Source organism: Eucyclogobius newberryi, unplaced genomic scaffold (genome assembly GCF_026437365.1).
Source record: "Eucyclogobius newberryi isolate DKJ021-1_F unplaced genomic scaffold, fEucNew1.0.hap1 SCAF_21, whole genome shotgun sequence".
NCBI classification, from domain to species: Eukaryota; Metazoa; Chordata; class Actinopteri; order Gobiiformes; family Gobiidae; genus Eucyclogobius; species Eucyclogobius newberryi.
The window spans coordinates 9,962,881-9,986,651 of NW_027315846.1; the positions used below are offsets into that span (position 1 = coordinate 9,962,881).

The 23,771-nt window shown below is 38.6% G+C and overlaps 1 protein-coding gene across 1 annotated transcript in view; it reads right to left on the reverse strand.

Moving 5' to 3' along the window:
• Window positions 1–23,231, reverse strand: part of stard9 (StAR-related lipid transfer (START) domain containing 9) — a 63,165-nt gene extending 39,934 nt beyond the window's left edge. The window contains exons 1-3 of the mRNA XM_072458203.1: window positions 23,117–23,231; window positions 19,522–19,591; window positions 17,020–17,136 (exon numbers count right to left, since the gene is read on the reverse strand). Coding sequence (XP_072314304.1) covers window positions 17,020–17,136; window positions 19,522–19,591; window positions 23,117–23,163 — 234 coding nt within the window. The 5' untranslated portion in view covers window positions 23,164–23,231. The remainder of the gene's footprint in view (window positions 1–17,019; window positions 17,137–19,521; window positions 19,592–23,116) is intronic.
• Window positions 23,232–23,771: the final 540 nt, after the last annotated feature.

The following is a 23,771-nucleotide window of genomic DNA, read 5'->3' on the forward strand; positions in this document are numbered from 1 at the left end:
ACAGGCACCAAACATGGCTTTTAAACCAAGAAGCTCTTTCTCACAGTGCAGCGACTGGGACCGTTCTTCATTTTTTATGGCACGTGAAGAATAAACCAATTGTGCTTTTTTTTTTTTTTTTAATTGCTGGATTTGTAGCTTTGGCCTTGTTGCACCAAAACAATGATTTTCAAGATCATCAGACAGGATGTTGGTCAATCGTATTTACTGACGGATTATCCTATTGTGTTTGAGGTTGAGGAGCGGGAGCTGTGGTTTAGGCCTTGTTGCAATGGGTATGCGCAATGACATGTGCACATACAAGCCATACAATAACTCACAAACTGCAGTCACAAGAAGACCCACGGAGTCTTTAAAGTTCAACCCAGTGACCTTGATCACCATTTTTTTTTCCTTACACCAAGACTGCCCCATCACAATACACTGGCCCGGACCCAGTGCTGAGGAAGGAGAGATGCTTCCTGCTCCTGTGTTTGTCTCCAGAAACGGGAGGCGGGCTAATTCTAAAAGAAAACAACATCTCCGAAAGGCGTATGGGAGACTTGCGAGACGATCGGACCAGAGTGGAGCGGGCCAGGAAAACAAACCGTGGCAACTAAAAGCTCGTGGTGAGACGAGGGATTGAGGAGAGTCCCATTCAAAACAATCAAAAGAGGCCCAGTGTTTTTCTGCTCTGCTTTAGAGCATCACAGAGAAAACACTGGAGATTATTAGCATCGAGCCACATCAGAAGCACTTAGATTCATAAGAGTTAAATAAGACTGCGTACAAACATGAAAGTAAGTACATTATAATATATAAAAGCTTTGAATATAGTCAGGGATGCGACTATTCGCGTGGTTAAGTGACTGAGGATGTTTCAGTTTTTAAGATCATTAGCAGAATGTTGACAGACACATGGAGAGGTTATGTCATGGCTAATGTTCCGAAATATGGCATTCAACGCAAATATCTTAAGCAGGCAATGCCACCAGGTCAAGTTACTAGTAAGCTCTGTGGAGAGGCGATTCAAATCACAATATGAAAGCATGTTTTTGATGTTTTTATTTATTTATTTGCTTAATTTAATCATTTCATTTTCTTAAACACGTGTATTAACTCCGGAATACATGCAAGATATACAACAATGCCATACTGTGAAACATGATTCCAAGCAAAGCAGTAACATCTCCATGGAGACAAGGCAAGACCAAAAAGGTTACATAGTGCATTAGCTGAAATAGCCTGAGCATTGCAGTGTTGTCAACTTTAAACCCACAAAAAGAGCATAACTGCTACAAAAACACCAAATCTAACTTTAAAGATAAAAAATTAAATATATTCAAATTAAAATTAAAAAAAAAGTACATATACAATAATCTACAGTTTCATGCATCTTGGAGTGCCTGTCTCACTCCCAGCTGTGAAACATAAACTTGCAAGGTGAAAACAGAGCTACCATCTTATGTAAAGGGCAGCTAAATGACATTACTAACAACGGCTTTTATGAAAGATGTAATCAAAGAAAGCATCTCCGATCACATGAGGATAGATAGCTGATACATAATTTGTTCTCTTTGTTGGTGTGCTGCTTGTTTTGTGGTAAACTATATGGGTGTTACCACAGTCTACCAATCCTTTTGTCGGCGTATCGATGAAGAATATTCATGGGCTTCAGCTTCCTGTTATATGCCACTTTGAGGACGATTGACCAAACAGTTTTGACTTGTTAATTGCTATGGCAACAGTCCAAACTTTTCATCATCACCCATGGACAGGCCAGTTAAATATCCAATAATTGTGTTAGCCCTGCGTAATTGCCGGGTCAAGCATGGACAGTTGAATGATGACCGTTAGGGGATAACATACGTTTTCATGAAATTTACAGTAGATGTTACACACCTCAACTGTTTAAGGGCTAGTTATGATATTTGCACTTTATAGCATATCGGCTATCGGCCTTAAATCTCCAGCAGATTCCAATATTTTGCTTGGGCCGACTTAATTGCTTGGAAGACGTGAAGCTTTATGTGAACACAAAGAATAAGAAGGAATTGCACAAAATATGATTAAACTGCTCCATTATTGATTTTTTTAACAGGTTTGTGGATGTGTGTTGAAATATTTTTTATATACTTTTATTAGATCGAGTAGTGCACAGCATGGACAGTATCAGAGTTTGTAGTCATTTCAAATCATTTATTTGGGGGAAAATTAAGAAAATCTGCCAAAAAATATCAGCATTTCTGGGTTTTAAAACATCAGTATCAACATTAGCCGTGAAATTGCTCATTATCTAACTTTAAAAAATGGGAAAACAATATTCCTGAGAAACCGTGACCTAAATGGAAACACAAAAACAACCTTGAGGTGAGTGGCAACCTGATCCGGACCAGACCTGAGACGCAGCACATTTTCCCCCCAGAACGATAACACAAACCTGGGATCAGTGAGAGCACCACGCCCCCCCCTGCACCTCCAGACTTTGGCCCAGGCCCCAGAGTCCACCGGCGGCTAAGTACACAACCCAGAGAGGCCAAAGGACCACAATCTGAGCTGGATCAAAGACAAGAGTATTTTCAACATACCTCCATGTGTGAGACTACAACACTGTCAGGAGAACGCTGAAGCTGGAGCAAAGCCTGTGTATACTTTGGGTTTAGAAAATGGTGGGAACAGGTTTGAGTTGGATGAAGTTGAAGGTTGATGTAAGAGACCCAGGACTTGTGAAAGCGGCCTGAAAGGACGAGCCGGTCATCTGTGATCCTGAGCCGTGTGTGAATCTGACTGGAGATGATAATATTGAGCAAGTTTCTCAGGGAGTGATCAAATCTTCACTTGTCTGACACACACAAATCTACATGTCTGCATAGGACTACAAACAAAGAAATCTAATTTTAAAGTTTTTAAAGTCAAAGTGATGGCAATATGAGACAACTTAATGGCTCACAATGCACTCTACAGTATTAAATGTACAGTATATTGACTTTTGTCTTGTAGTTTGGAGGAATTTTCTTTTTAACCTAAGACTAGGGTTGTCAAAAATATCAGATACTAATCAATTCTAAAACTAGTATTGAACAATTAGTTTGTATTGAAAAAAATCACATAAACAGAACAAAATATGACATTTTTTGAAACTGATCCTGGGCGTTATCAGAACTGTAAGACCAGTACAATGATTTTATGTTGAAAATGACAGTGTATTGGCTAATAATTGCCTTATTGTTACGTCAGCCCAGCAGCAGTTACAGTTCGAGCCTTTTAAATGTGGCAAAGTGCTTAAAAAAGTGTGGAAAGTGTTGCAATTTAAGCATTCAGTATTGCATTGATTCAGGACAAACTGCGCTGTTCACAATAGGATGCAAGCCAGCACATTTTAAATCTGTTCTTACAGTTAACTGTATGTTCCAGTCAGCCACGGGGGGCTCCTGCCATGTGCCGCGAGTAAAAGTGCTCCACCAGTCGCTGTCGGAGGCAACAACCTCATAAATCACCTCTGGGGCACCGGGCCAGTGACGCTCAGCACACTGTTATTTCAAGGCACAGAAAGATGTTTTCCTCTGAGGATAAAGAACTTTTCTTTTTTTTTTTCTTTTTTTGGGTGTAGGAAAAAAATGTACTGTGTATATTTGTTGTTAATAAAATGTGGAGAAAGAAGGTGCTGATTGATTTTAACAATTGGGTAATCACCATATTTCAATCTCGATTGTGAAGCTAAGAGTCAAGACTCAAACAATATTTCAAAGCCACAATGGTTATAAAAACATTTTGGACTAGAAAATAGAATGTATAATTGTAGTAGTTTCTGATTTAGAGCAATACAATTCTAAAACAATTCAGAAACTGTCCAATTGTGTCCTATTTAAGGTATTTTTTCCCCAAAACCGATATTTTTGTTCAAATGAGAGTCTAGATTCGATCCTAGATTTTAGATGAACACAATTTGCATTAGTTTGCAGTACCGTAATTTATTTAACATATATTGGTAACACTATTGGATGTGTACAGGCTTTATGAGCACAGGGAACAATATTTGTCCTGTAAAAGTGTGAAATATAAAGAAAACTGTTTCAATTTACCAAGAACAAACTTAAGCTTACATAAGAGCCATAAATTGCAGCGAGTCTACAAATGCCAACGTGTGCCGTCTATTGCAGAAGAGACCACAAGCCTCTGCCCCCCGCTTTGTCCCGTGAATGGGACCTCAAAGACTAAAGACAAAAGCAGCGCCTCCTCAGTCTTGTCCTCATCCGACCAGTGGAAAACAGACACTAACACCTCCACGGCCCCAAACAAAGAATCAATACCACTCCAGTTAAAGTTGACCCTGTAAAAGTGTCTCTGCAGGGGCAACAATATGGAAGAGGTCTCAAAGGCTCGCCACAAAAAGGAACTGCACTTCAATTGTCTCCAGCTTTGAACTTGAATCTCCGTTATTGCTACTTTGTCAAAGCACTGAAACACTTTCCCAACATGTCCAGTGTGGAGAGGAGCATTGTGGTTTTGTCAAAGTAACTTACAACTGGAAAACATGGAATTAAATTCTTTTGTCTTTTTGATTAAATCATGCTTTTGGAACCAGTCACAGGATTGTTGTAGTAGTGACTTAAAGTGCACATGACAGGTCCTCGTGTTTTTCTAATTATAACTTTGTTTAGTTGAGAAAGTACCTGCTGTGAATATTTATCATATTTTTGCATCAGTCAAGGGGCAGTTTGCAAATAAAATTTGAAAAACAAAGTGCTGAGTTCAAAAACAGAATCCCTCTGTCATTAAAAAGCGACATCCCATCCAAAATGCAGGGACAATTTACACACGACTAATTTAAACAATCATTTAACAAAATAAAGGTATATGACATTTACTTTGTTAAATGATTGTTGTGAAGTGGTATTATTTGTCAAATCATAACTATTGTGTAAATACATGGATGTTGGCCCTTGTTTACAATATGGTTGCTAGGTAAAAGTTGTGGAATTACCTCTACCTCTGTCACATCTGTCCAACCAGGAAGTAGCATTTGTAAACGTCCCCAAAATTGTTAAATTGGGGAAAAATAGGCAAAAAAAAGTTGTTAAATGTTCACCGTGTTGTAGCGCAATGTGTTGTCTAGCCTGTCATATACACTTTTATAGTAGATAATGTTATATCGTATCAAAACAACATTCTTTTAGCTTTGCCATCTCCAAACAATTAAGGATTCGAACCATAATATTTGACTCTTAACCAATGTCCCATGGATAACTTAATGAATAGAGCATTTACCCATAAACTGGAAGATTACTGGTTTAAGTAGGTCCGGGAACTCAATAACAGCACTGCAAGGTAGAGCCAGTGCCTTTGTCCACTGGAGGACGGTATATAGATTAATCTGCCAATGGAGTCTTAGTCGACCAAAATTTGTAGTCAACCTTTTTATTTGATTGGGACAATAAGGATTTATATGCGCCACAGCCCGAAAGGAAAGGTGCACTCGAGATCTGGCAGTGAATCGTAAATTGAATCTACTTTTCTACATATGAAGACTTATACTTGAATGTTCTGAATGCGTCGTCGCGTCTTGTGAGTGCAGTTTGTGTCAGATGCACGGCCAGCTCAAACAGATACTGACTAGTTTCGTGCGCTCGCGACCAACCTACAGCTTGAATCGACTAATTAATGCACAGAGTATGTCTTTAGTCGACCAAGAATGTCTTCAGTCGACTACAGCCCAAGTTATTTGAGTGATTTTGATTTGAGATACCTTTCAGCTGCTGACACTTACACTTTACAAAGTCACAAAGTTGGACAATTCTGCTATTCTACACATTTACAGTCCTTTCCGTATTCTAACAGCATGCAAAAAATACTATAGAACTAATGTCATACAAAATTAGTTCCAATACACTGGAGCCAAAGCCACTGAAATTAGACCTTAATATGGATCATCTGTCTGTACTTTCCCTGTTTGTGGCACCCTGAAGCCACAAAGAAGGTGAGGTAAGGGCCAGAGTGCATTGTGGGAATGATAAAATACTCCAATATCAAATGGAGCAGGACGAAAACAGCCTCAAGACAAAGTGGCTGCGTCTCATTTTAGATTGAAGGAGAGAGGTTAAAAATCCACTGGAGGTGCAGACTAAACACGTTCATTAACACAAAGACCTTGTCGGGGGAAAAAAATAAAATAATTCTCCGCACGTGCAAGAGGCCAAGGTGCATCTGGCATTGAGTCTGTGCCCGCCCTATAAACTGTGAAGGAAACTGCATCTAAAACCGCAACAAAGACCTAAGAGTCCACTTCCCTCTTGGAGAAGGAGGCTAAACAAACTTTACAACAATGAAAGAGGAAAGGCAAAATATAGACTTTTTCTTTTGGCGCGAAATGGAGGTCGGATTCACACAGTCGCTGACAAATGTGGCAAAGGACGGCGATGCAGGAGGTAAAGCAGATAAAGTCGAGCAACAGTAGATGTCTATCGAAGTGTAATCATTTAAGGTTGAGGTATTTTATTGGCCCTGCGGGGGATATAGTCTTCTGCAGTCATTTAGTGCCATTAAAAAGTAAAGAGAAACCACAGCGTAGTGCCCAGGGGCCATCTCAAGATTTTGAGCAAAGCTTGGTCAGGAGTACATTAACTGGAAGATTTTGCCAATTCTACATCCTTAGCTTGATGGGGGACACAAGGAGAACATTGTGACCTTAGGCAAGACACTTCACCCACATTGCCCAGCATGAATGTGGTGTGCGAGAGAGTGACTGGTGGTGGTCGATGACACACATTGGTGGCCTCGCTCCCATCAGTCTACCCCAAGGCAGCTACAAAAGCACCACCCAGTGTGAAATGAATGAATAATAAATGTGTGTGGGCCATAAGTGTAAGGCGTTATTATTCACAGTATAAGCCTCACTCTGTCCGAAATGGCTGAAGTCAAATAAATCAATTCGTTGATCGATTATTGTAAATAAATTGCATTTTTATGAGTGAAAAGGGAAATTAAACTGTCTTGTCGCTCGGGCAAAACTCACTCCAAGCTATATACTTTCTACTGTTGTGCATAAATCTTTTTAATCCAAATGAAATAACAAGATAAAAATGTTGGTCGACTAAGACATTGAACCCAGGCACCTTCATTGCAGCGAGGCCAGAGAGTGCATTTCATTTTGACAGTGTAACGAACTAATGCTGCAGTTTATCCTTACTTAATATATTGTCTGCTCCTAAATTAGTTGAAATACCTCCTAAAATAACAATCATTATGCACAATAGCTGTACGAACAACAAACAAATAGAGACGCAAACTTTTTTATGGCTTCGAGACCTAAGCCATGACAAATACAGCACACTTTAAAACTGCTCTCAATTTTCCTTAACTGGATTTTGGCTTTGGCCACAATGGCGACAAGAGAAAGTGGAAGAAGTCGATTGGTAATGTTAGAAAGTATTAGCATTGACGTAGGAGAAAGTAGAGTGATATGAGGAGGCGTGCGGGGTGCAAAACAAATGTTGTAATGCATATGTAATGATGTAATGATGTAAGGCCTGTAATCACTGGCTTTGGAAAATAGGACTCGCTGGTTGTACATGGATTGGCCCATGTACTGTGTGTCGGCGTTGTCAGGGGCGATGGCAGATGTCCATAAAACAACATGAAGCACTTTGCCACATTTAAAAGGCTGGAACTGTAACTGCTGCTGGGCTGACGTAACAAGTGAGACCACAATTTAGGTCCGAGTAAAGAGGTAACAGAAGTATCACTGCATATTCATAAAGACAACATACCGTACTTATTTCTAAATTGTTTTACTAAAGTAGAAGTAAAAGTAACAGCCTTGACTATTTTTACCAAAGCAGAGGTATAAATAGATAACAAAAGTCTTATTATTAAATTACAGTTTAAATCAGTAGCTTTGCTTGTAGCGTTACTGCTTTACTACTACTATAATACTTCTACTGATACCTCGGCCATCTACTATACAAATACACCTACTTCTACTTCAACTCTTCATCCTAAACTCCACCTACAATTATTTTTTGTTTGTTTGTTTTGAGAAATTGCTTGCGTGTCTTGGGTAAGAAAAGCTTCATCAAAGTAATACTGCCACTACTACTACACTACCACTACTATTCTACTAGTACTAACTACTGCAATAAATGAGACAACTACCAGTAATAACACTACAACTAATATAACTAATTCACTGATATTTGACATCATGTATTCATGATAATAACTGTTTGCTGGAGCTGGTCAATATGAAAAAACAATATAAAAAAACAGGATTTTTGACCGAGCAATCACATTTTGTAAAAATAAAGAAAAATGGCATTCAATAATATATTTTTTTAAATATAAATGCTAGACTTTTAATCGTTTTGCCATTTAACACAAAACATAGTCAAATTTCTTCTGTCTGAACCCTGCTTCAAATCTCACGCTTTTACTGACAGAGGATTGGCTGCAGACCTAAAAGGCTCAAGCTGATCATTGACAATTAGAAATGACTGAATCTAATCCCTGATTAAAGTTTAATTAATTGCACAGCCAAACTATCTTCCCATTAACAACTTCTCAGTGTGAGCTTCAGCTGGTGGATAACCTGTACAGTTGCCAGTTACAGAACTAATAAAAAGACGTACAGTTGAACAAAATAGCAATTGAGTCATTCTTTTCTTGAAAATGTACTTTTTCCAAATTGGTCGCTCAATGACAAAAATGTGTTGGGGAAAAAAAAGCATTTGCAGCTGCAGATATGACAGACAGGGTCACGCAGTTCCTGTCCCACGCTTCTCCAAAATGGGTTACGAAAACAAATCCGCCAGGCCTTGAGCTAAAAGCAAATTCTCTTGTTTAGGAAAAAAGTGTCATTGGAGAAGATGTCTCGTCCGGGCATCTTGTGGGGGCGATTACAAGAGAGCTGACCCGCAAATCGAAGGCAAAGCGAGAGGGAAGAGGTCAGAGACAGGCACCGGAATCACATGCAGTAAATTGGGAGACGCAGAGGAAGGGAGCCGGCCGGAGTTCAACGGTGCGCTCATTTGTCACACTTGGACAGAATTTGTAGGTCAAATTATCTAGAGAGATAGAGATAGAGATAGAGACACAGACCGAGAGAGAGACAATACATGGGAATAAGAGGAAAATAGAGACACAAAGAAAACAAAAAGAGACAGTGAATTTTATACAACACTAAGTAATGAGTCATTTAAAATGTACTTTTAAGAGCAGTTTATTACTTGACTAATATTTAGATAGCCATACTTTAAAGACTAAGTACTTTTATCCGTTACCAAACCTGTATGTTTTGGAAATATCTATATTTGTGCATTATTTTAGTTGTTTTGTCTGAAAACAGCATAAATTTTTTCTTTTGACTTTTTTCCGATCCAAACTGCTGCTCTGATTTCTATTAATGTTTCCTTACTTGATTAAATGAACGATACTCTTGATAGTTGAACATTTGTGGACACTTTACCCACCTCTGCCCTGCATGCAGAGCTGGGTGAAGGCTAGACTTTAAACAAATAAGAAGAGCCTTATCAGGACCAGCGGGACAGCGGCTTCTACACACTGCACATTTATAGAGGAAACTTAGAGTGGAGCAGGAGGACTCAGAGTGGGCTGGAAATGTCTTCTCCAGAGCTGGGACCAGGGGAGAACATGTACGATGCAAAGGGGCCAATGTTCACCAGACAATGGACTTTCAAATGTAATATTGCTATAGTATTCAGAAGCATATGTTTTGTCCTTATTGTCTTTATAGTCATTGACAGCATGACAAAATTCAGGGATATCGGCATTTTGCTTCCACTACCGTATAATTGTTGAGTAAATGCAGTTAATGAGCTGTTATTAAGCTCATTAGACAAACAAAATTGAGTTTTCCCCAAATAATAAATCTATCTTAGCTTTGAGTTAAATTGTGCATTTTATTTTTAATTTTAACAGGCAAAACCGATGTTAAATAATTGTTAATACTAATAATATGCCTATAAATGTCTGAAACTATGATTATTTTGGTAGTCGACTAGTCAGCGTTTCTTTTCTTTTTTTTAGATTAGTCGACTGATCAAACAATTTCGATTGTACATTGACACTTTTTAAATACATTATGAATCGAATAAAGATTGAAACAGGGTTGAAACAAGGTTGGTGACTGAAAGCTTCTAGATAGAGAATATTTACCAATTTACAATGTGCATTGTTGATGAAATTCAGAAATTGTTTTCATTTAATAATGCCACCTTGTTATATAAAAAAAAAAGATGATTTAATTTTATTTTAAGAGTTTGTACAGATAATAAAAACACAACAACGTTATTTTTCATAATTGACTAGTCACAATTAGTGGAATAACCGTTATAGCCTTACAATCTAGGACCTAATGGTTTCCTTTGATATGATTGATGAAATTTGCCCAAATCACGACTCTAATAATTCAGCACGATCACATTTAAGACCATCTTTGCCAAACCTTCACTACCTTTGTTGATGGTGTGACATTTATCATGCTGCCCTCCCCCATCTCCCTTCTCCCACCTCTTATATATATTTTGGTCCCTTCAGTAAAACACAATTCCCAGGTGCTGTGGCCGGGTGCGAACGGTCCGGTCTCATATTTCTCTGTCGACAGCATGTACTTATATTGTGTCTGTGTGTAGTTAATGTGAACCAGGCCACGCGTGTGTGAGGGGAGAGGGGGGGGGCTGCATTCTCACGTGCATTTGAAGACGATTCCTCCTCCAATCCATCACAGAGAGACTATTCTTCCACTGACACACAGACCAAGAAACACTGGGTGTGACTGGGAGCGCAATTAAACGTAATAAACAATAAAAAGTGAGGGGAGACGAGACCAACGTTTGTTTCTGCCATAATTTCTGTTATAAAACGCTGCATGTTTGGCTGCGTGACATTACAAAAAGATTTAGTAAGACTTTCTTTGCTCATATTTATTCTTGGTTTCATTTTTGTCATTTTATTTTTACTCAGTGCGTCAGTCATTAATAATAAACCACTAAGAATGTTTTCTATTTGTCCACAGTCTAATATCTTACTAATTTTATAGTTTCTGATGAACAAATAAATGACTTTTACTGTTAACATAGACAAAAGGGATGTCAAGATAATTAGGTTAATTAATATTAGTGATTATTCAGGTTACAGTATAATTGTAAGAACCAAAAAAATAATTCACAAATTATAATCGGGACCATTTTTGAAGCAAAATTAACTATTTTTAAATCAATCTCGACCTGAATGTAAAGTACATTTTATCTACGTCTGTCACATTGACTTAATTTTTATTTATTTGATAAAACTGGTCATAAAATTGAGGAATAGTTAAGTGTTAGACAATAGAAATGAAAGATAATGAACGATTGCACTGTTGTTTGGTCGTGTTCTCAGTAATCGTGAATAATTGCTAAATCATGATGTTTCTTCTCACAATAATTGTAACATTAAAATGTTATATTGTGCCATTCCTTATAGACAATAAACTAACTGATGGGCAAATTTAACACACAAATGTTATCCAATGTATTCCTCCAAAGTCTGAACTATGCTTCAAAGAACACACGTTCACAATCACAGGATCAGTTTATTAAAAAAACACCAAGCCAATTTTGTCAGTATTGATACTTGCTTAGTAACCAGTCCATCATTGCAATACTATTTAACTGTGTTGTGGTTGTGGCTGGCGTTCCAATAAATTCTGCAGCCATACAAGGAACCAAATTGAGTTGAACAGTGAGGAGGAAACAAGAAAACCCCCAGCATTTGGACTCCCGAGACAATAAAAAAGAGCACGTTTGAGTCCAGAGCAGTGACGTGTTTGCTCTGAAATCTGCCGGAGATAGATGACTCCTGGAGGGGCAGCTGTGCGTTTGGCAGCAGGTTTGGGGCTGGAGAGGCTCCGTGGACCCCTCCTCCTCCACCTACTGTGTCCCACTCAGTTTCAGTCTAGTTTATAAACGAAGAGGCGGAACTACTCAAGTAAACGTACTTGAAAGTAGTAATTTTCAAGGAGATAAATAGTTAAAAGATGCAGAAATTGATGTTGAAAGTAGTAATGCTAAAAGAACTTGGCCCACAATAAACGTCTAAAACTACATCTACTATTGCTATTACTACTAGCCCCAACCCTCTACAGTTTCTACTTTCTTTTATTACCCTGTGTTAAAGTAAATTGAATGAAGGTACTTTACTTTATACTCTTATTCAAAAACAAAATAAATGCTGGTCTCGTTCTCTATCCCAAATCCCCACAAGTGGAAAAACTTATTTATTAGCCCAACACTCAAAAACAAAGGGGGCATTTCAGACTAAAGTGCCACAGATTTGCATAAACACAACATCTGGCTGCAATTACCAACCATGGGCTCCGTTCAAACTCGACACCTGAAATGAACTATTCTGCTTTTCTAAAACACGACTTTATCCAAAATCTGTTGCAATTATAATTATATGTTTCTTTTTTCAACAATATTAATGAAACATCTAGTTTAGTTTATGGAAAAGTCAGACACACAGTTCCAATAGTGGCAATAGATGAGAGAGGAAGGGAGAAAGGGAGCGAGAAAGAGAGGGTGAAGGAGAGAGGGACAGAGGAAGAAAGCAAAGACAGAGAGAGAGGGAAAGAGAGGGAGCGAGCGAGAAAGAGAGAAAAAACTAGGAAGACAGAGAGAGGATGAGAGAGAGAAAGAAAGAAAGAAAAAAAAGAGGGAGGGGGGGAAACAAATTGATAGTGAAAAAGAAATGAAGAAAGAATGCAAAAAAGGGCAAGGGGGAGAAACAAAGGGAAAGTGAGAAAGAAAGAAAGAAAGAAGAAGAGTGAGATGGGGATAAAGACAGAGGGAGCAAGAGAGAAAGGGGAGTGGGACCAAGAGGGAATAGAGAGAGAGCAAAAAGGAGAAGGAGATATGAGCGAGAGCGAGAGCGAGAGCGAGAGCGAGAGCGAGAGCGAGAGCGAGAGCGAGAGCGAGAGCGAGAGAGAGAGAGAGAGTTCCTGGGGGGAGGCGGTGTGGTAGGTTAGGTTTAAGATAGCGTTTCCCCTAAACCAGCGCAGCCAATCGTCTCAAGGGCAAAACACAGCGAGGAGAATAAAAAGTGTTTGAATCTCAAGTAGCTCCGAGCCATGACCATGAGAAAAACCTGACTTTGGCAACACCATATGACCCCATTATGGCATTTGAACATACAATAAAAGCAATGTTTTTCTAATAAAAGCAATTTGATGAATTTAATGGTTTGTGATGAGGCGGTTAAAGTGTGGGAATTCAACTGCAACTTTTTTTTTTTTTTTTTTTTAGACACTGAACATTTTCCTGCTCAGTAAGAGTCCCAAGGGTCTCGGGCTTTGCATACTTTACTCGGGCCAAACTGCACTGGCATGAAGCCCTCTGGTTGTAAAACATGTAATGATAAGTAATGCTACCAAAGTGAAGCTGTTAGTAAGAAATGCATTTTTTTGTGTGTAATTCTTATACCGGTATTCAAGAAGTTCCTAGTTCTGGGGTAAATACAGTAAATGCTAGAAGCAACCACGACAAAATCAGAAAACAATCCAGTAAAATGTCAGTTTAATATATACAGTCAATGGTTTAATCACCCAGGATGACTCGGTTGAATTAATTTCCTAATTGAATTTCATAAAATAGACGTGAACAGGTTGTAAATTGAAAAAGCCTTTTGGATGCGAGGTACAACGTCTTCAACTCAAAACCAACCAAGTCAAAACTTTTAATGAATACATTTTATCCAATAACTTGTGCTATGATCCAATAAAATGAACACTGACCCGTTTGTGCCAACTTACAATATCATATAAGCTACATTTAGACTTCATCAAATACATCAAAACTACAACTCAAACTAACTAAAATGGCGCCATATGAACTTACTTCACCAAACTCCTGAAACATCTGCCTTCAAAAGCAGTACGTCCCGGGAGTGTCATTCAAACTGTCTCACACAAGGAAGAATAAAACCAGCCCCCGGGTTAACGATTTAATCCTCTCCAAGCCGTTCAACGTTTACTGTTTAAGTGACAATATATGTTTTGTCTGGTTTAAACATATGTTACATTAACTCACTTAACTCTGCTGACCATCAAGGGTTTAAGGTCAACTGCTTTTCCTAAATGCTCTGTGCTTCAACACAAAACAGTTTGGCTGAAAGAATATTATATAACGTATTTTCTGGACTATAAGTCGCACCGGAGTATAAGTCGCACCAGCCCAAAAAATGCATAATAGAGAAGAAAAAACATATAAGTTGCACTGGAGTATGAAATGCGGTTGCAAGTGTGAAAATAACATATAAAAATCACATATAAGTCGCTCCATAGTATAAGTATGAATATAAGTCGCACCCGGGTCAAAACTATGAAAAAAGGTGCCACTTATAGTCCGGAAAATACGGTACGCAAAAAATATGTTAGAGGAGCACAGGGAAACGTTTGAGACCAACAAAATTGCTAGAGCATCCGTTCATTTCAATAAAAGCTACAAAGAGTGTCTTGTTTCGGTTGGAGATATGAACTGTCTGATCAAAGGAACGTTTTTAATTGATCATTGAAACATGTATAGGATCAAAATTGTAGGTCTGTCTATATTGAATAGTGTTAAATTTGCATAGAGTTTGTCCGTAGCCAGAAATAGTTTAGAGAATTATTTTCCATTTTTATTGGGTTTATTTTGACTTTTAGCTATGGCGGGTTCAGAACGATGGCGGCAATTTGCATGTAACTTTGAGAAAGGTCACTTATGTGTAAAAAAAATTAAAAAAAGAACTCCTCGTTATGTTCTTGAATCACTGAATGCATTTTCATTCTTTTACAGTGAGGAGCCGCCTACGAGGACTCAACTGTAACGTATAAAGAGTTCAAAATGACGTGCACGTTTCCCTCTGGCCGTGTTAAAGAGACAATTATTTGGGTTCTATTGACGAAAAAGAGGTCATATTTAAATCTGCTACGGCTTGGGGCTACAATGCCGTTCTTTCTCTGCGCTCTGGGTCAACAAAGGAATGTCTGTAGCAACCAGGCCACACTGACTGGACATAATTCTGCAGAGGACAGAGGCGACCAGTGCTGGGGCCAGAAAATAGGGAGAAGAATTAGGCAGAGTGCGATGTGGAGTGTTGATGTGGAGCGTTGATTTGCAGCGTGTAGGCAGCAGGAACAGCCCTGCCTTTCTCAAACATCCAACAATGAGAGCTCTGACGACAGCGGGATTCAAACAGAGGCAAACGTGCAGAGAGAGGATGGGCAAAACAAGAGTGAGCGCCGGAAAGTTGGCAAGAAATGTTGGATATGTGCGCTTTTTACCCATGTTTTCTGTGAGTTTTGCTTGGGAATAGATAGTGTTCAAAATAAAGCAAATTAGAAACATTATATACCTGATACTTAATAATTAGATAATTAGGGCTGCACAACATATCGCAAAAAGTATTGATATGGCACTTTAATCATCGATGTTGTTTTGTCTGAGAATTTCACTGTACTGAGAATGAAAACATTAGAAAAAGGCAGATTTTTTTCTTAATTAGCCCTCATTTAGTCATTTAGTTTTTATTTTGACATAGTTGTGTATGTACATATTTATTCTAATACAACCAATATCATAGTGTCAAATCGCATGATAAAATATTGCAATAATATTATCGCAGCACTTAACAGCCATATTGCAATCATTTCCTATATTGTGCAAACTTATAATTGTCAATAATGCATACTGATGATGTAAACGTATTTATTCATTATATATTCATTGACCTTTATCTAACCAGGAAACTCCCACTTTGATTCCGCATTTTTTGTGTATAAAATAAGATAAGATAATCCTTTATTGTCCACACATGGGGAAGTTTCATTGTCTTTTATTTTTATTCTTTGTCTTTTTTTAATTCATTGTCTTTTATTTTAATTTTTTTATTCATTGTCTTTTATTTTTGTTCTTATTCTTATTATTTATTTATTTTATTATTTTTATTGTCATTGTCTCTTTTCTCTTCTAGTGATTCAATTTGAGAATGTTAACAGAATGAACAAAGTTTGACCAGTATTGCTGTGATGTAAACATGGCCATTTATAACAGATAAATGACACAAATCATATTGCTAATTATTAACTCTAAAAGCTCCACAAAACTATAAACATTTCCAAAACTTTTTACAAGACTTTTTTTTCTTACAAGCTTTCAAACAAGCGTAATTATATCTGCATTTCATCTTAAGTCACAGCAACACCCTCAGATCAGAGCCAAAGCCAGATACCTAATCATTGAATCAGAATCACAACATGAAAAGTGGGCCCACACTCAGAGATGGAGGGATACTCTGTCCCGGGTGGAGCTGACGGTGTAAACATACACGACACGCCCCTCTGTTGTGTTTGTTGTGGGCTGAAATACACTGGGGGTTTCCCAAGTGCGTGTGGAAGAATGAAAATCCTGCCAGAACATTTGTTTACATGTCGTTTCATTACATTCCAAGTCATCAGCACATACCCGTATTTTCAGGACTATAAGTCGCACCGGAGTACAAGTCGCACCAGCCAAAAAATGCATAATAGAAAGAAAAAAGAAAAAAAAATATATACATAAGTTGCACTGAAGTATGAAATAAGATTGCAAGTGTGAAAACAAATAATATCTCATATAAATTGCTCTGGAGTATAAGTATATTAGTATAAATATAAGTATAAGTCGCATTCCGGCAAAAACTATGAAAAAAGGTGCAACTTATAGCCCGGAAAATATGGTAATAGACTTTGCATTTGCAGAAACAAATGTACATAAGTTTATAGCTATTTTCCCCCACAGTCAATTATGTAAATTATGGTGAAATATTGGCATTTAAATATATATAGAATTTGACACCAAAATCTATGAATGGTCATATTTATCTGAAATGACATTAAAATAAGATGCATGTACTATACCTCCCATGACACATGAGACACATTGCTTCAAGCAGCAACACATCCAGTATAATACCCAGTACAACTTTACTTTTTTCTTCCAATTGAAAAATATGCCCTGGAACGGTTACCTCTTCTTGGGTTGCATAGCGTGGGTCTGCGGGCTCCACTGACCAGAAGCAATAGTCGAAACCAAACTCCTGGAGCTTCTCCCTTGAATCCACCGCACCGTCTGCCCGTCCATCCAGCTACGACGAGAAAGAACAACAGAAACACGCTTGAAAGAGACGCAAAATAACTTTGTATGTAACTTTTCTGGTGAACAGTTTGGTCACAGCTCGTCTCCACACATAGTATGAACGCATGTTATTCTTTAGCAATAAACACACTTGTAAATACCGGTACATTTATTGCTATACTGTGATATATTCCAAACAAAGCAGTCACATCTTCATGGAGACAAGCAGGTGGCCAACCCTCCACCAGAAAAGTGCACCTTTAATTAGTTTAATACCCAGTTTCATATCATATAACAACAAAGCCAGGCGCACCATCTAAACACCACCATAATTGTCCCACTTCAGAAAACACACGGAACTAATAGACGGGAATATAAAGGGATTTATTAAAATCCCAGGGACGAAAGCCAAAGTCATAGATTTTGTTTATGATCCTCCCGAGCTGTAGTTTTACCAGTGAGCACTTTCCATTCATTAACAATGCATTCAGTCCGTACTGTTTGCCGTCCGCCTCGATGCATAATATGCACTAAACAATTTTCTGCTTACGGCGTGTCGATGAGCGAGAGAAAAAACACAGCGCAGCAGATTTTGGACTTACTCAAGCACATCATTTGCACTTGACGAGGATTCATTCAGGGTGCATGGCAGAGCTGTTAAATGCATGAGTGTATTTTGTGAATGGTTCCACAACATGTTAGAGGTCAGAGCATCTCCAAAACTGTTGTTCTCGCGGGGCGTTCCAGGTCAGAGCTACCGGTGGGTGATGTGCAACAAGTGCTGAGAAAGTAAATGAAAAGGCAGAACAAACAGTCATTTTTGTTGCTGTCAATATAATCCTAATAAATTGGAGTATTGGAGAATGGAGAGGAGGAGAACCGTGCTTTGTCACACTTCACTTGTATTGGTTTAATCCACCAAACTCAAAGTTAGGAAAATGTTCACTACAACTACAAACGGTTTTCTCTTGTTTTCCACACTTTTAAGTCGTTTCAATCTCATTTCATTACACAACTTTTTACTGTACTTTTAAAACCTCCCCGTTCTAGTTCTAGTCCTTTCCAAAACTGTCCCACTTTCCATAAATGATGATTCCCTGAGGCGTCTCCACGGCAGAGGGAGGCCAGATGTGGCTCTTCACTGTCACATCATTTGTAACCGACTCTCCCTTCCCCCAACTCACGGCCACGGTTTACTATGAACCCTAGTATAAACACAGAGATCTGCAACTATTTTTCAACTCATATCTGACTTGCCCTTGTTGTAGTCTTGATATGAACATCTTTAAAGCACCAAAGAAGGCTAAACTTTATCCCTGATCTATAGATATCTGGTTTTGTCCAAGTTTGGCTTTCTATCAAATCAGTTTTTATTTTGTTTCTGTTCCGGTTTGTCCCAGTTTATCCCTGGTTGGAGCTTATCAATGGATCCAGTTTACTATATAAAACTAAATGATGTTGTTATTTTATATTTGTGTGTTTGTGGAGAGACCGGAGGCAAACAAACAGAAATCCAGCCACGTGACGCAGCAGCACGTTGGTAAAAGTATCATCTTACCGCTCCAAGAAGTTCCAATAACTGTTTCCAAAAGTGTGAGTTAAAGACGTTCCAATAACTGTTTCCAAAAGTGTGAGTTAAAGACGTTCCACACTTTACTGACAAATAGCACTGGCTTATCGAGTCCCGCGGTAGCGCGAGGAGCAGTGAAGGGTATGGAGTTTTCGCAGTGGTGCATTGCTGTGAGTGAGAGCTTGACACCAGCAATAAACAACAGCGAAGGAAGAGGCCGATCTGAGGCTGTAAACATCCTGCTGGTTGATAAAAGTTACTCCCACGTCTGCCCCGGTCTTCAGTGTCAACGCCACGAACGCAATATAAAGCAGTAGGATGATTGAGCCCTGCGTACGGAATTGTATTTCATAGATTGTCAACGTAAGGTTGTGTGACGCAAGCATTTTGGTAGTTGTTAGCTCGATTTTTGCTGACAAACTTGAGGCGTATGGTATTTAGGGCTGCAACTTTTGGAAGATGACTAGGCGGCAATTATTTTTTCTGATTAGTCAACCAGTCACACGATTATTTCTGTTGTATATTGAGACTTTACACCAATTAAAGGTTGATATATGACAACTGAAGGCTTTTAGATAGAGAAGATTTACAAATAAACTGTATTATTTATGAAAATCATAACTTGTTTATTAGGACATGGACATTTTTGCCACTGTCTTATACTGCCCGTGTTATAAAACGGTATTTGTAAAGTCCAGATAATGACTTTGACGGGATGAACAACGCTTTCGGTCTGACACCCATTTCAATTGCAAGAAAGCCAATGATCTATTTTCTCTAAATGCAATATGTTTATATAATTAAATGTGAAACAGCAATACCAACCTTTAGGTTTCGGATCTTGACGTACTTGTCTTCGACCTGGATGGCCAGCCGCCCTCCGTCTGCACTTTCCCTGTGGAGCAATGACACATGACCATATTAGGCAAATGTAATCAATGGGAATGAGATTAGAACATATGTTTTTAGTTAAAAGAAGAAGAAAGACTTGGTTCATGTTATCATGAAGCTAGTTTCTGAACTTTTTCACATTTGTCACGTCACCACCACAAATTTACATGTATTGGCATTTTTTTGTGAAAGTACAACACAAAGTGGTACACAATTGTGAAGTAGAATGAAAATTGTGCATGATTTTCAGATTTTTTATTTAAAAAACGTAGTATTCAGCCTTTTTCCCTGAGTGCAACCAATTGACCAATTTTACTGCGGTCCAGCGGTACGAATACTTTTGTGTACTGTATATGCATTACTGTACAGATTTCAGAATCTATTTGTAAGTTCTCACATCTGTGGAAATAACTGAAGCATGGACTCATCACTTGAGGTTATTACAAGGCAGTTAAGACCATGCGTCCTTGCCTAGATCTGACTTTGTTTAGACCTGGTTCTGTCCTGTATGGTCTTGGTTCAGTGGTTCAGTCCTTTATTTGTAGTTACGCCCTGGTTTAAAGCTTCTTTTTGTGGTTTAGTCCTTATTTCTGACCGAATTAAAGATCTGGTTTTGAGCTATATCCTGCTTTTGATGTCGTCCCAGTGCAGTTGAAGTTTCGTCCCGGTTCATTTCTTCTCAGTCCTGGTATGCTGCATTTTTTAATTCAAACTCGCTGACACATCTCAGAGCACGTCCAGTTAACTTAGGCTGCTCCTCTTCACTTGGGGCCATCACATGACAGTTAGCACAATGCATGTTTTTGTGTGTTGGCGTATGGCCCGTGAAATCCCCATGAAGCTGCGGCCGAGCTCCACTGACCAAGTTTCAAATTCAAACTAAAACAGCCGCCGCCACTCTCCAGAGTCCTCTCATAGCTCGTGCATGAGGACATATGAGTGCGCAGTTTGGGCCGGTTTGATTTTTTTGCGCATGCTTGACTAAAACAGGGTCAGCTCTTCTGTGTACGCCTCCACAGCTGGACCATCTGATGCAATGTGAGTGAAACAAGAAGCAATATGGGGGGAAAGCAACAAGGAGCAACAAGGAGATTTGTGTAACCTCCTGGAGTGATAACGACTGAAAAAGCTTTGTGTTTCGTGGTGTTGGAGAAGATGGTTGTATCCGGCGCTCTGTCTGGCTGCGCTGTACCACATGTGTTGTTCTTTTACCACCCTGAGTTTTGGCCCAACCCAAAACCGCAAACCTTCAATCTTAGGGTCTCACCAGCGCAGGGAGCAGAGGAGCTGAAAGACGGAAAATAGTAAAGGCCATGAAAACCTGTTTTAATACTAGCTTTGCAAAGAGGTAGTGACATGAACTTTGCACATGTGTATCTGTATTCTCTATAGATCAGTTATTTTAAGTAAGCTACCACAAACTGCAGGAAGTTTTTTTTTTTAGACCTGCTTAAAAGGTGCACAAGGTTACTTTTTATTCTGGTGGTGGGTGTTTTTTTTTCCTTAGAGATTTGACTTGGTCTGGAGTTTTCCATAGTATGGCATTAAACTTATCCGCCCTGGTGGAGACGACAAGCAGATGATGGGACAATGACAGTTTATGGCAGGTCCAGAACCAGTTTACTGTAAGAAAGCAAAGTTTTCAAAGTATTTTCAGTAATAAAAACACCTCAGCTCCCTTTAGAAGAGCAAACGTTACATAGTATAGCGCACATGTAGATTTGTTCTGGTTTGTTTATGATGTCTTACCTGGTTTAGTCCTTATTTAGTCCAGGTTCAAACTGAGACAACGTTTAAATGATGGTCTAAAAATGTATCCATTTATGCAAAAATTTGGTACTGGACTTCATTGACAAAGCAATGTCCAACTAGTCATTTTTGAACCACAATCGAGAAACATCAAAGAGAAACACTGAATCCTATTGTCCAGCTAAAACTAAACCAGCACATTTTAGAGTCCATGCCTTGCAAAATGAGGAATCTGTGTTATCTCTGTAACCCAGCAGCCCTTAATACTTTGAAAAAAAATTATAATAATAATCACATTAAAAATACAGCCTTTGGTCAACTTAAAAAGGGAAACAGAACAGCAAGAGCATCCAAATCCAGAAATGGGGATTTGCATCAATTGCATGGCACTGACCACTAGGTAGGAGACAGTCCATTGTTATGCAAAACAGTGCAAAGAACAGTTTAGGGATTCATTGTCCAGTGCAATATAATGCTTTGTCAAACGGCTGCAATGAACTTAGCACTGACAACACTTTCAAAACACGCCCTCCTAACAACTGGATGGACTCGACCTGCAAACAAAACAAAAAAAAACACTGGAGCAATTTGGTGCCTTAAAAATACAGTAAGGGGCTCCATGGAGGGCAAACAACATGTCTTAACTACAAAAAACATCCCAAAATTAATTAAATAGTCAACACCTTACAATTGACAACCAACAAATGAAAAATCTACTAAATATAAAGAGTGAAAAGTTGTTGCAGTTTTGTCCCTGTGCCCTTCAAATAAACCATCAAATGCACATTTATACAGGGAATAGTAATGTCAACCAGTGCCAAACCAGAGTATGTATGTATGTGAGTATGTCTTACTACATTCATCAAACTAAAACTAGGATAATTTAAAAGGTGCACTGTGCAACTTTTCTGGTTGAGCATCAAATAACTGGTTTAACTGGTGACTTTTTGAGTAAGAAAAAACACCTTAATTGAATAAATGCAAGTTTATTGTGATACTGTGGAACGTTCAAGGTAAGGAAATAACAAAGTAGTTGCACAACGCACCTTATATATATGTATTTGACTTGCCCAATTTAATGTATCTGTGCACCTATGGCAAAACAGCAATGATCTTCCCACAAACTTTACAAAGTGTACTATGATACTCTTATGGTGGAGGGTGACAGTTCCGCAGAATGGCACAAAATTAATCTAGCATTTATTTAATTACAGGTGTATTAATAGTGAGAAAATAAAGTTCTTAATGCACTGATCACTTGTCTCATAAATACGTTTAATGACTTAGTGGAACATCCCAATCCCCAGGCAAAGCAATCACATATCCCTGAAGACAAGCAGCTGTTGGACCCTCCACCAGAAAAGTTACACAGTGCACCTTTAAAGAATAAGCACACACAAGAGACTTTTAAACAGTCCACAACAGCTGCCTTTGGTTTAACATTTCTCTACAATGACACACACAGGCTCAAAGCTTAGTCACATCTGCACGTCTCACAGTTGTCAACTCTCACCATGTGCTTTCAACAGTTGGTTAACAAAGAACAGCAAAACAGAACAATAAAGTCTAGAATAAAAGAAATTACGTACACAATATTGATACTTTTCCTTTTCACGTAATTAGACGCACATTATAGAGTTGTATTAGATTATAGTAAAGAAGCACATAGTAAATAGACATGGTAGGCAGGCATGGTGCTTAGTAAAAATTATAACATAGCTCAAGTAGGTTGTAATTGTTTGTTTTATTGTATTATTTGCAGATTTAGTTTGAACTTTACCTTGCGCTTAGAGGACGGACGCGAATGGCAACTTTCACGTTTGCCATGATGTTCCCCAAAACTTCACTGACGTTACGAGCCGCTGGAGACGACCCACAGACGCATTTTGACTTCTCCTCCTCCTTCTTCTTCCTGTTGTCAAATTACTCTCACGAAATCCCTTTATTTGAGCAGAAATATCCAGCATGTGCAGCGCGCATTAACTCATCTCCGCCGCCGCTCGGAGACGCTCAAGCAGCCGCGTCTCAAACTCCGCCAAAGTCGAACTTCCTGCGGGGAAGGAGGAGCAAGCTGCAGGACACGCCCATGGATCTGTTATGGACACGCCTCTTGACTGATTCAAAGGAATGCATGGATGAGACTGTGAGTTAATGACAAATTTAAGTACAGTACGCGTTATTGTATTGGATGCTTTATTTTTTTTCTTTGCATTTGGCAAATAAATGAACAAATGTTTGCAGTAGGTGAATAAATGTGGCAGTCGAACTCTCAGATGCAGGAAAAAGTAGGAAAATCGGGTTTGAAACAAGGATTTCTGTGGCGATCCTGCTCATCATCCCAGAAAGGAAAACAAAAATAAAATAATACTGTATAATATTAGACTATTACATTCCTTTAATAGTGCAAATTGCAATGATGAATATGCACCACACAT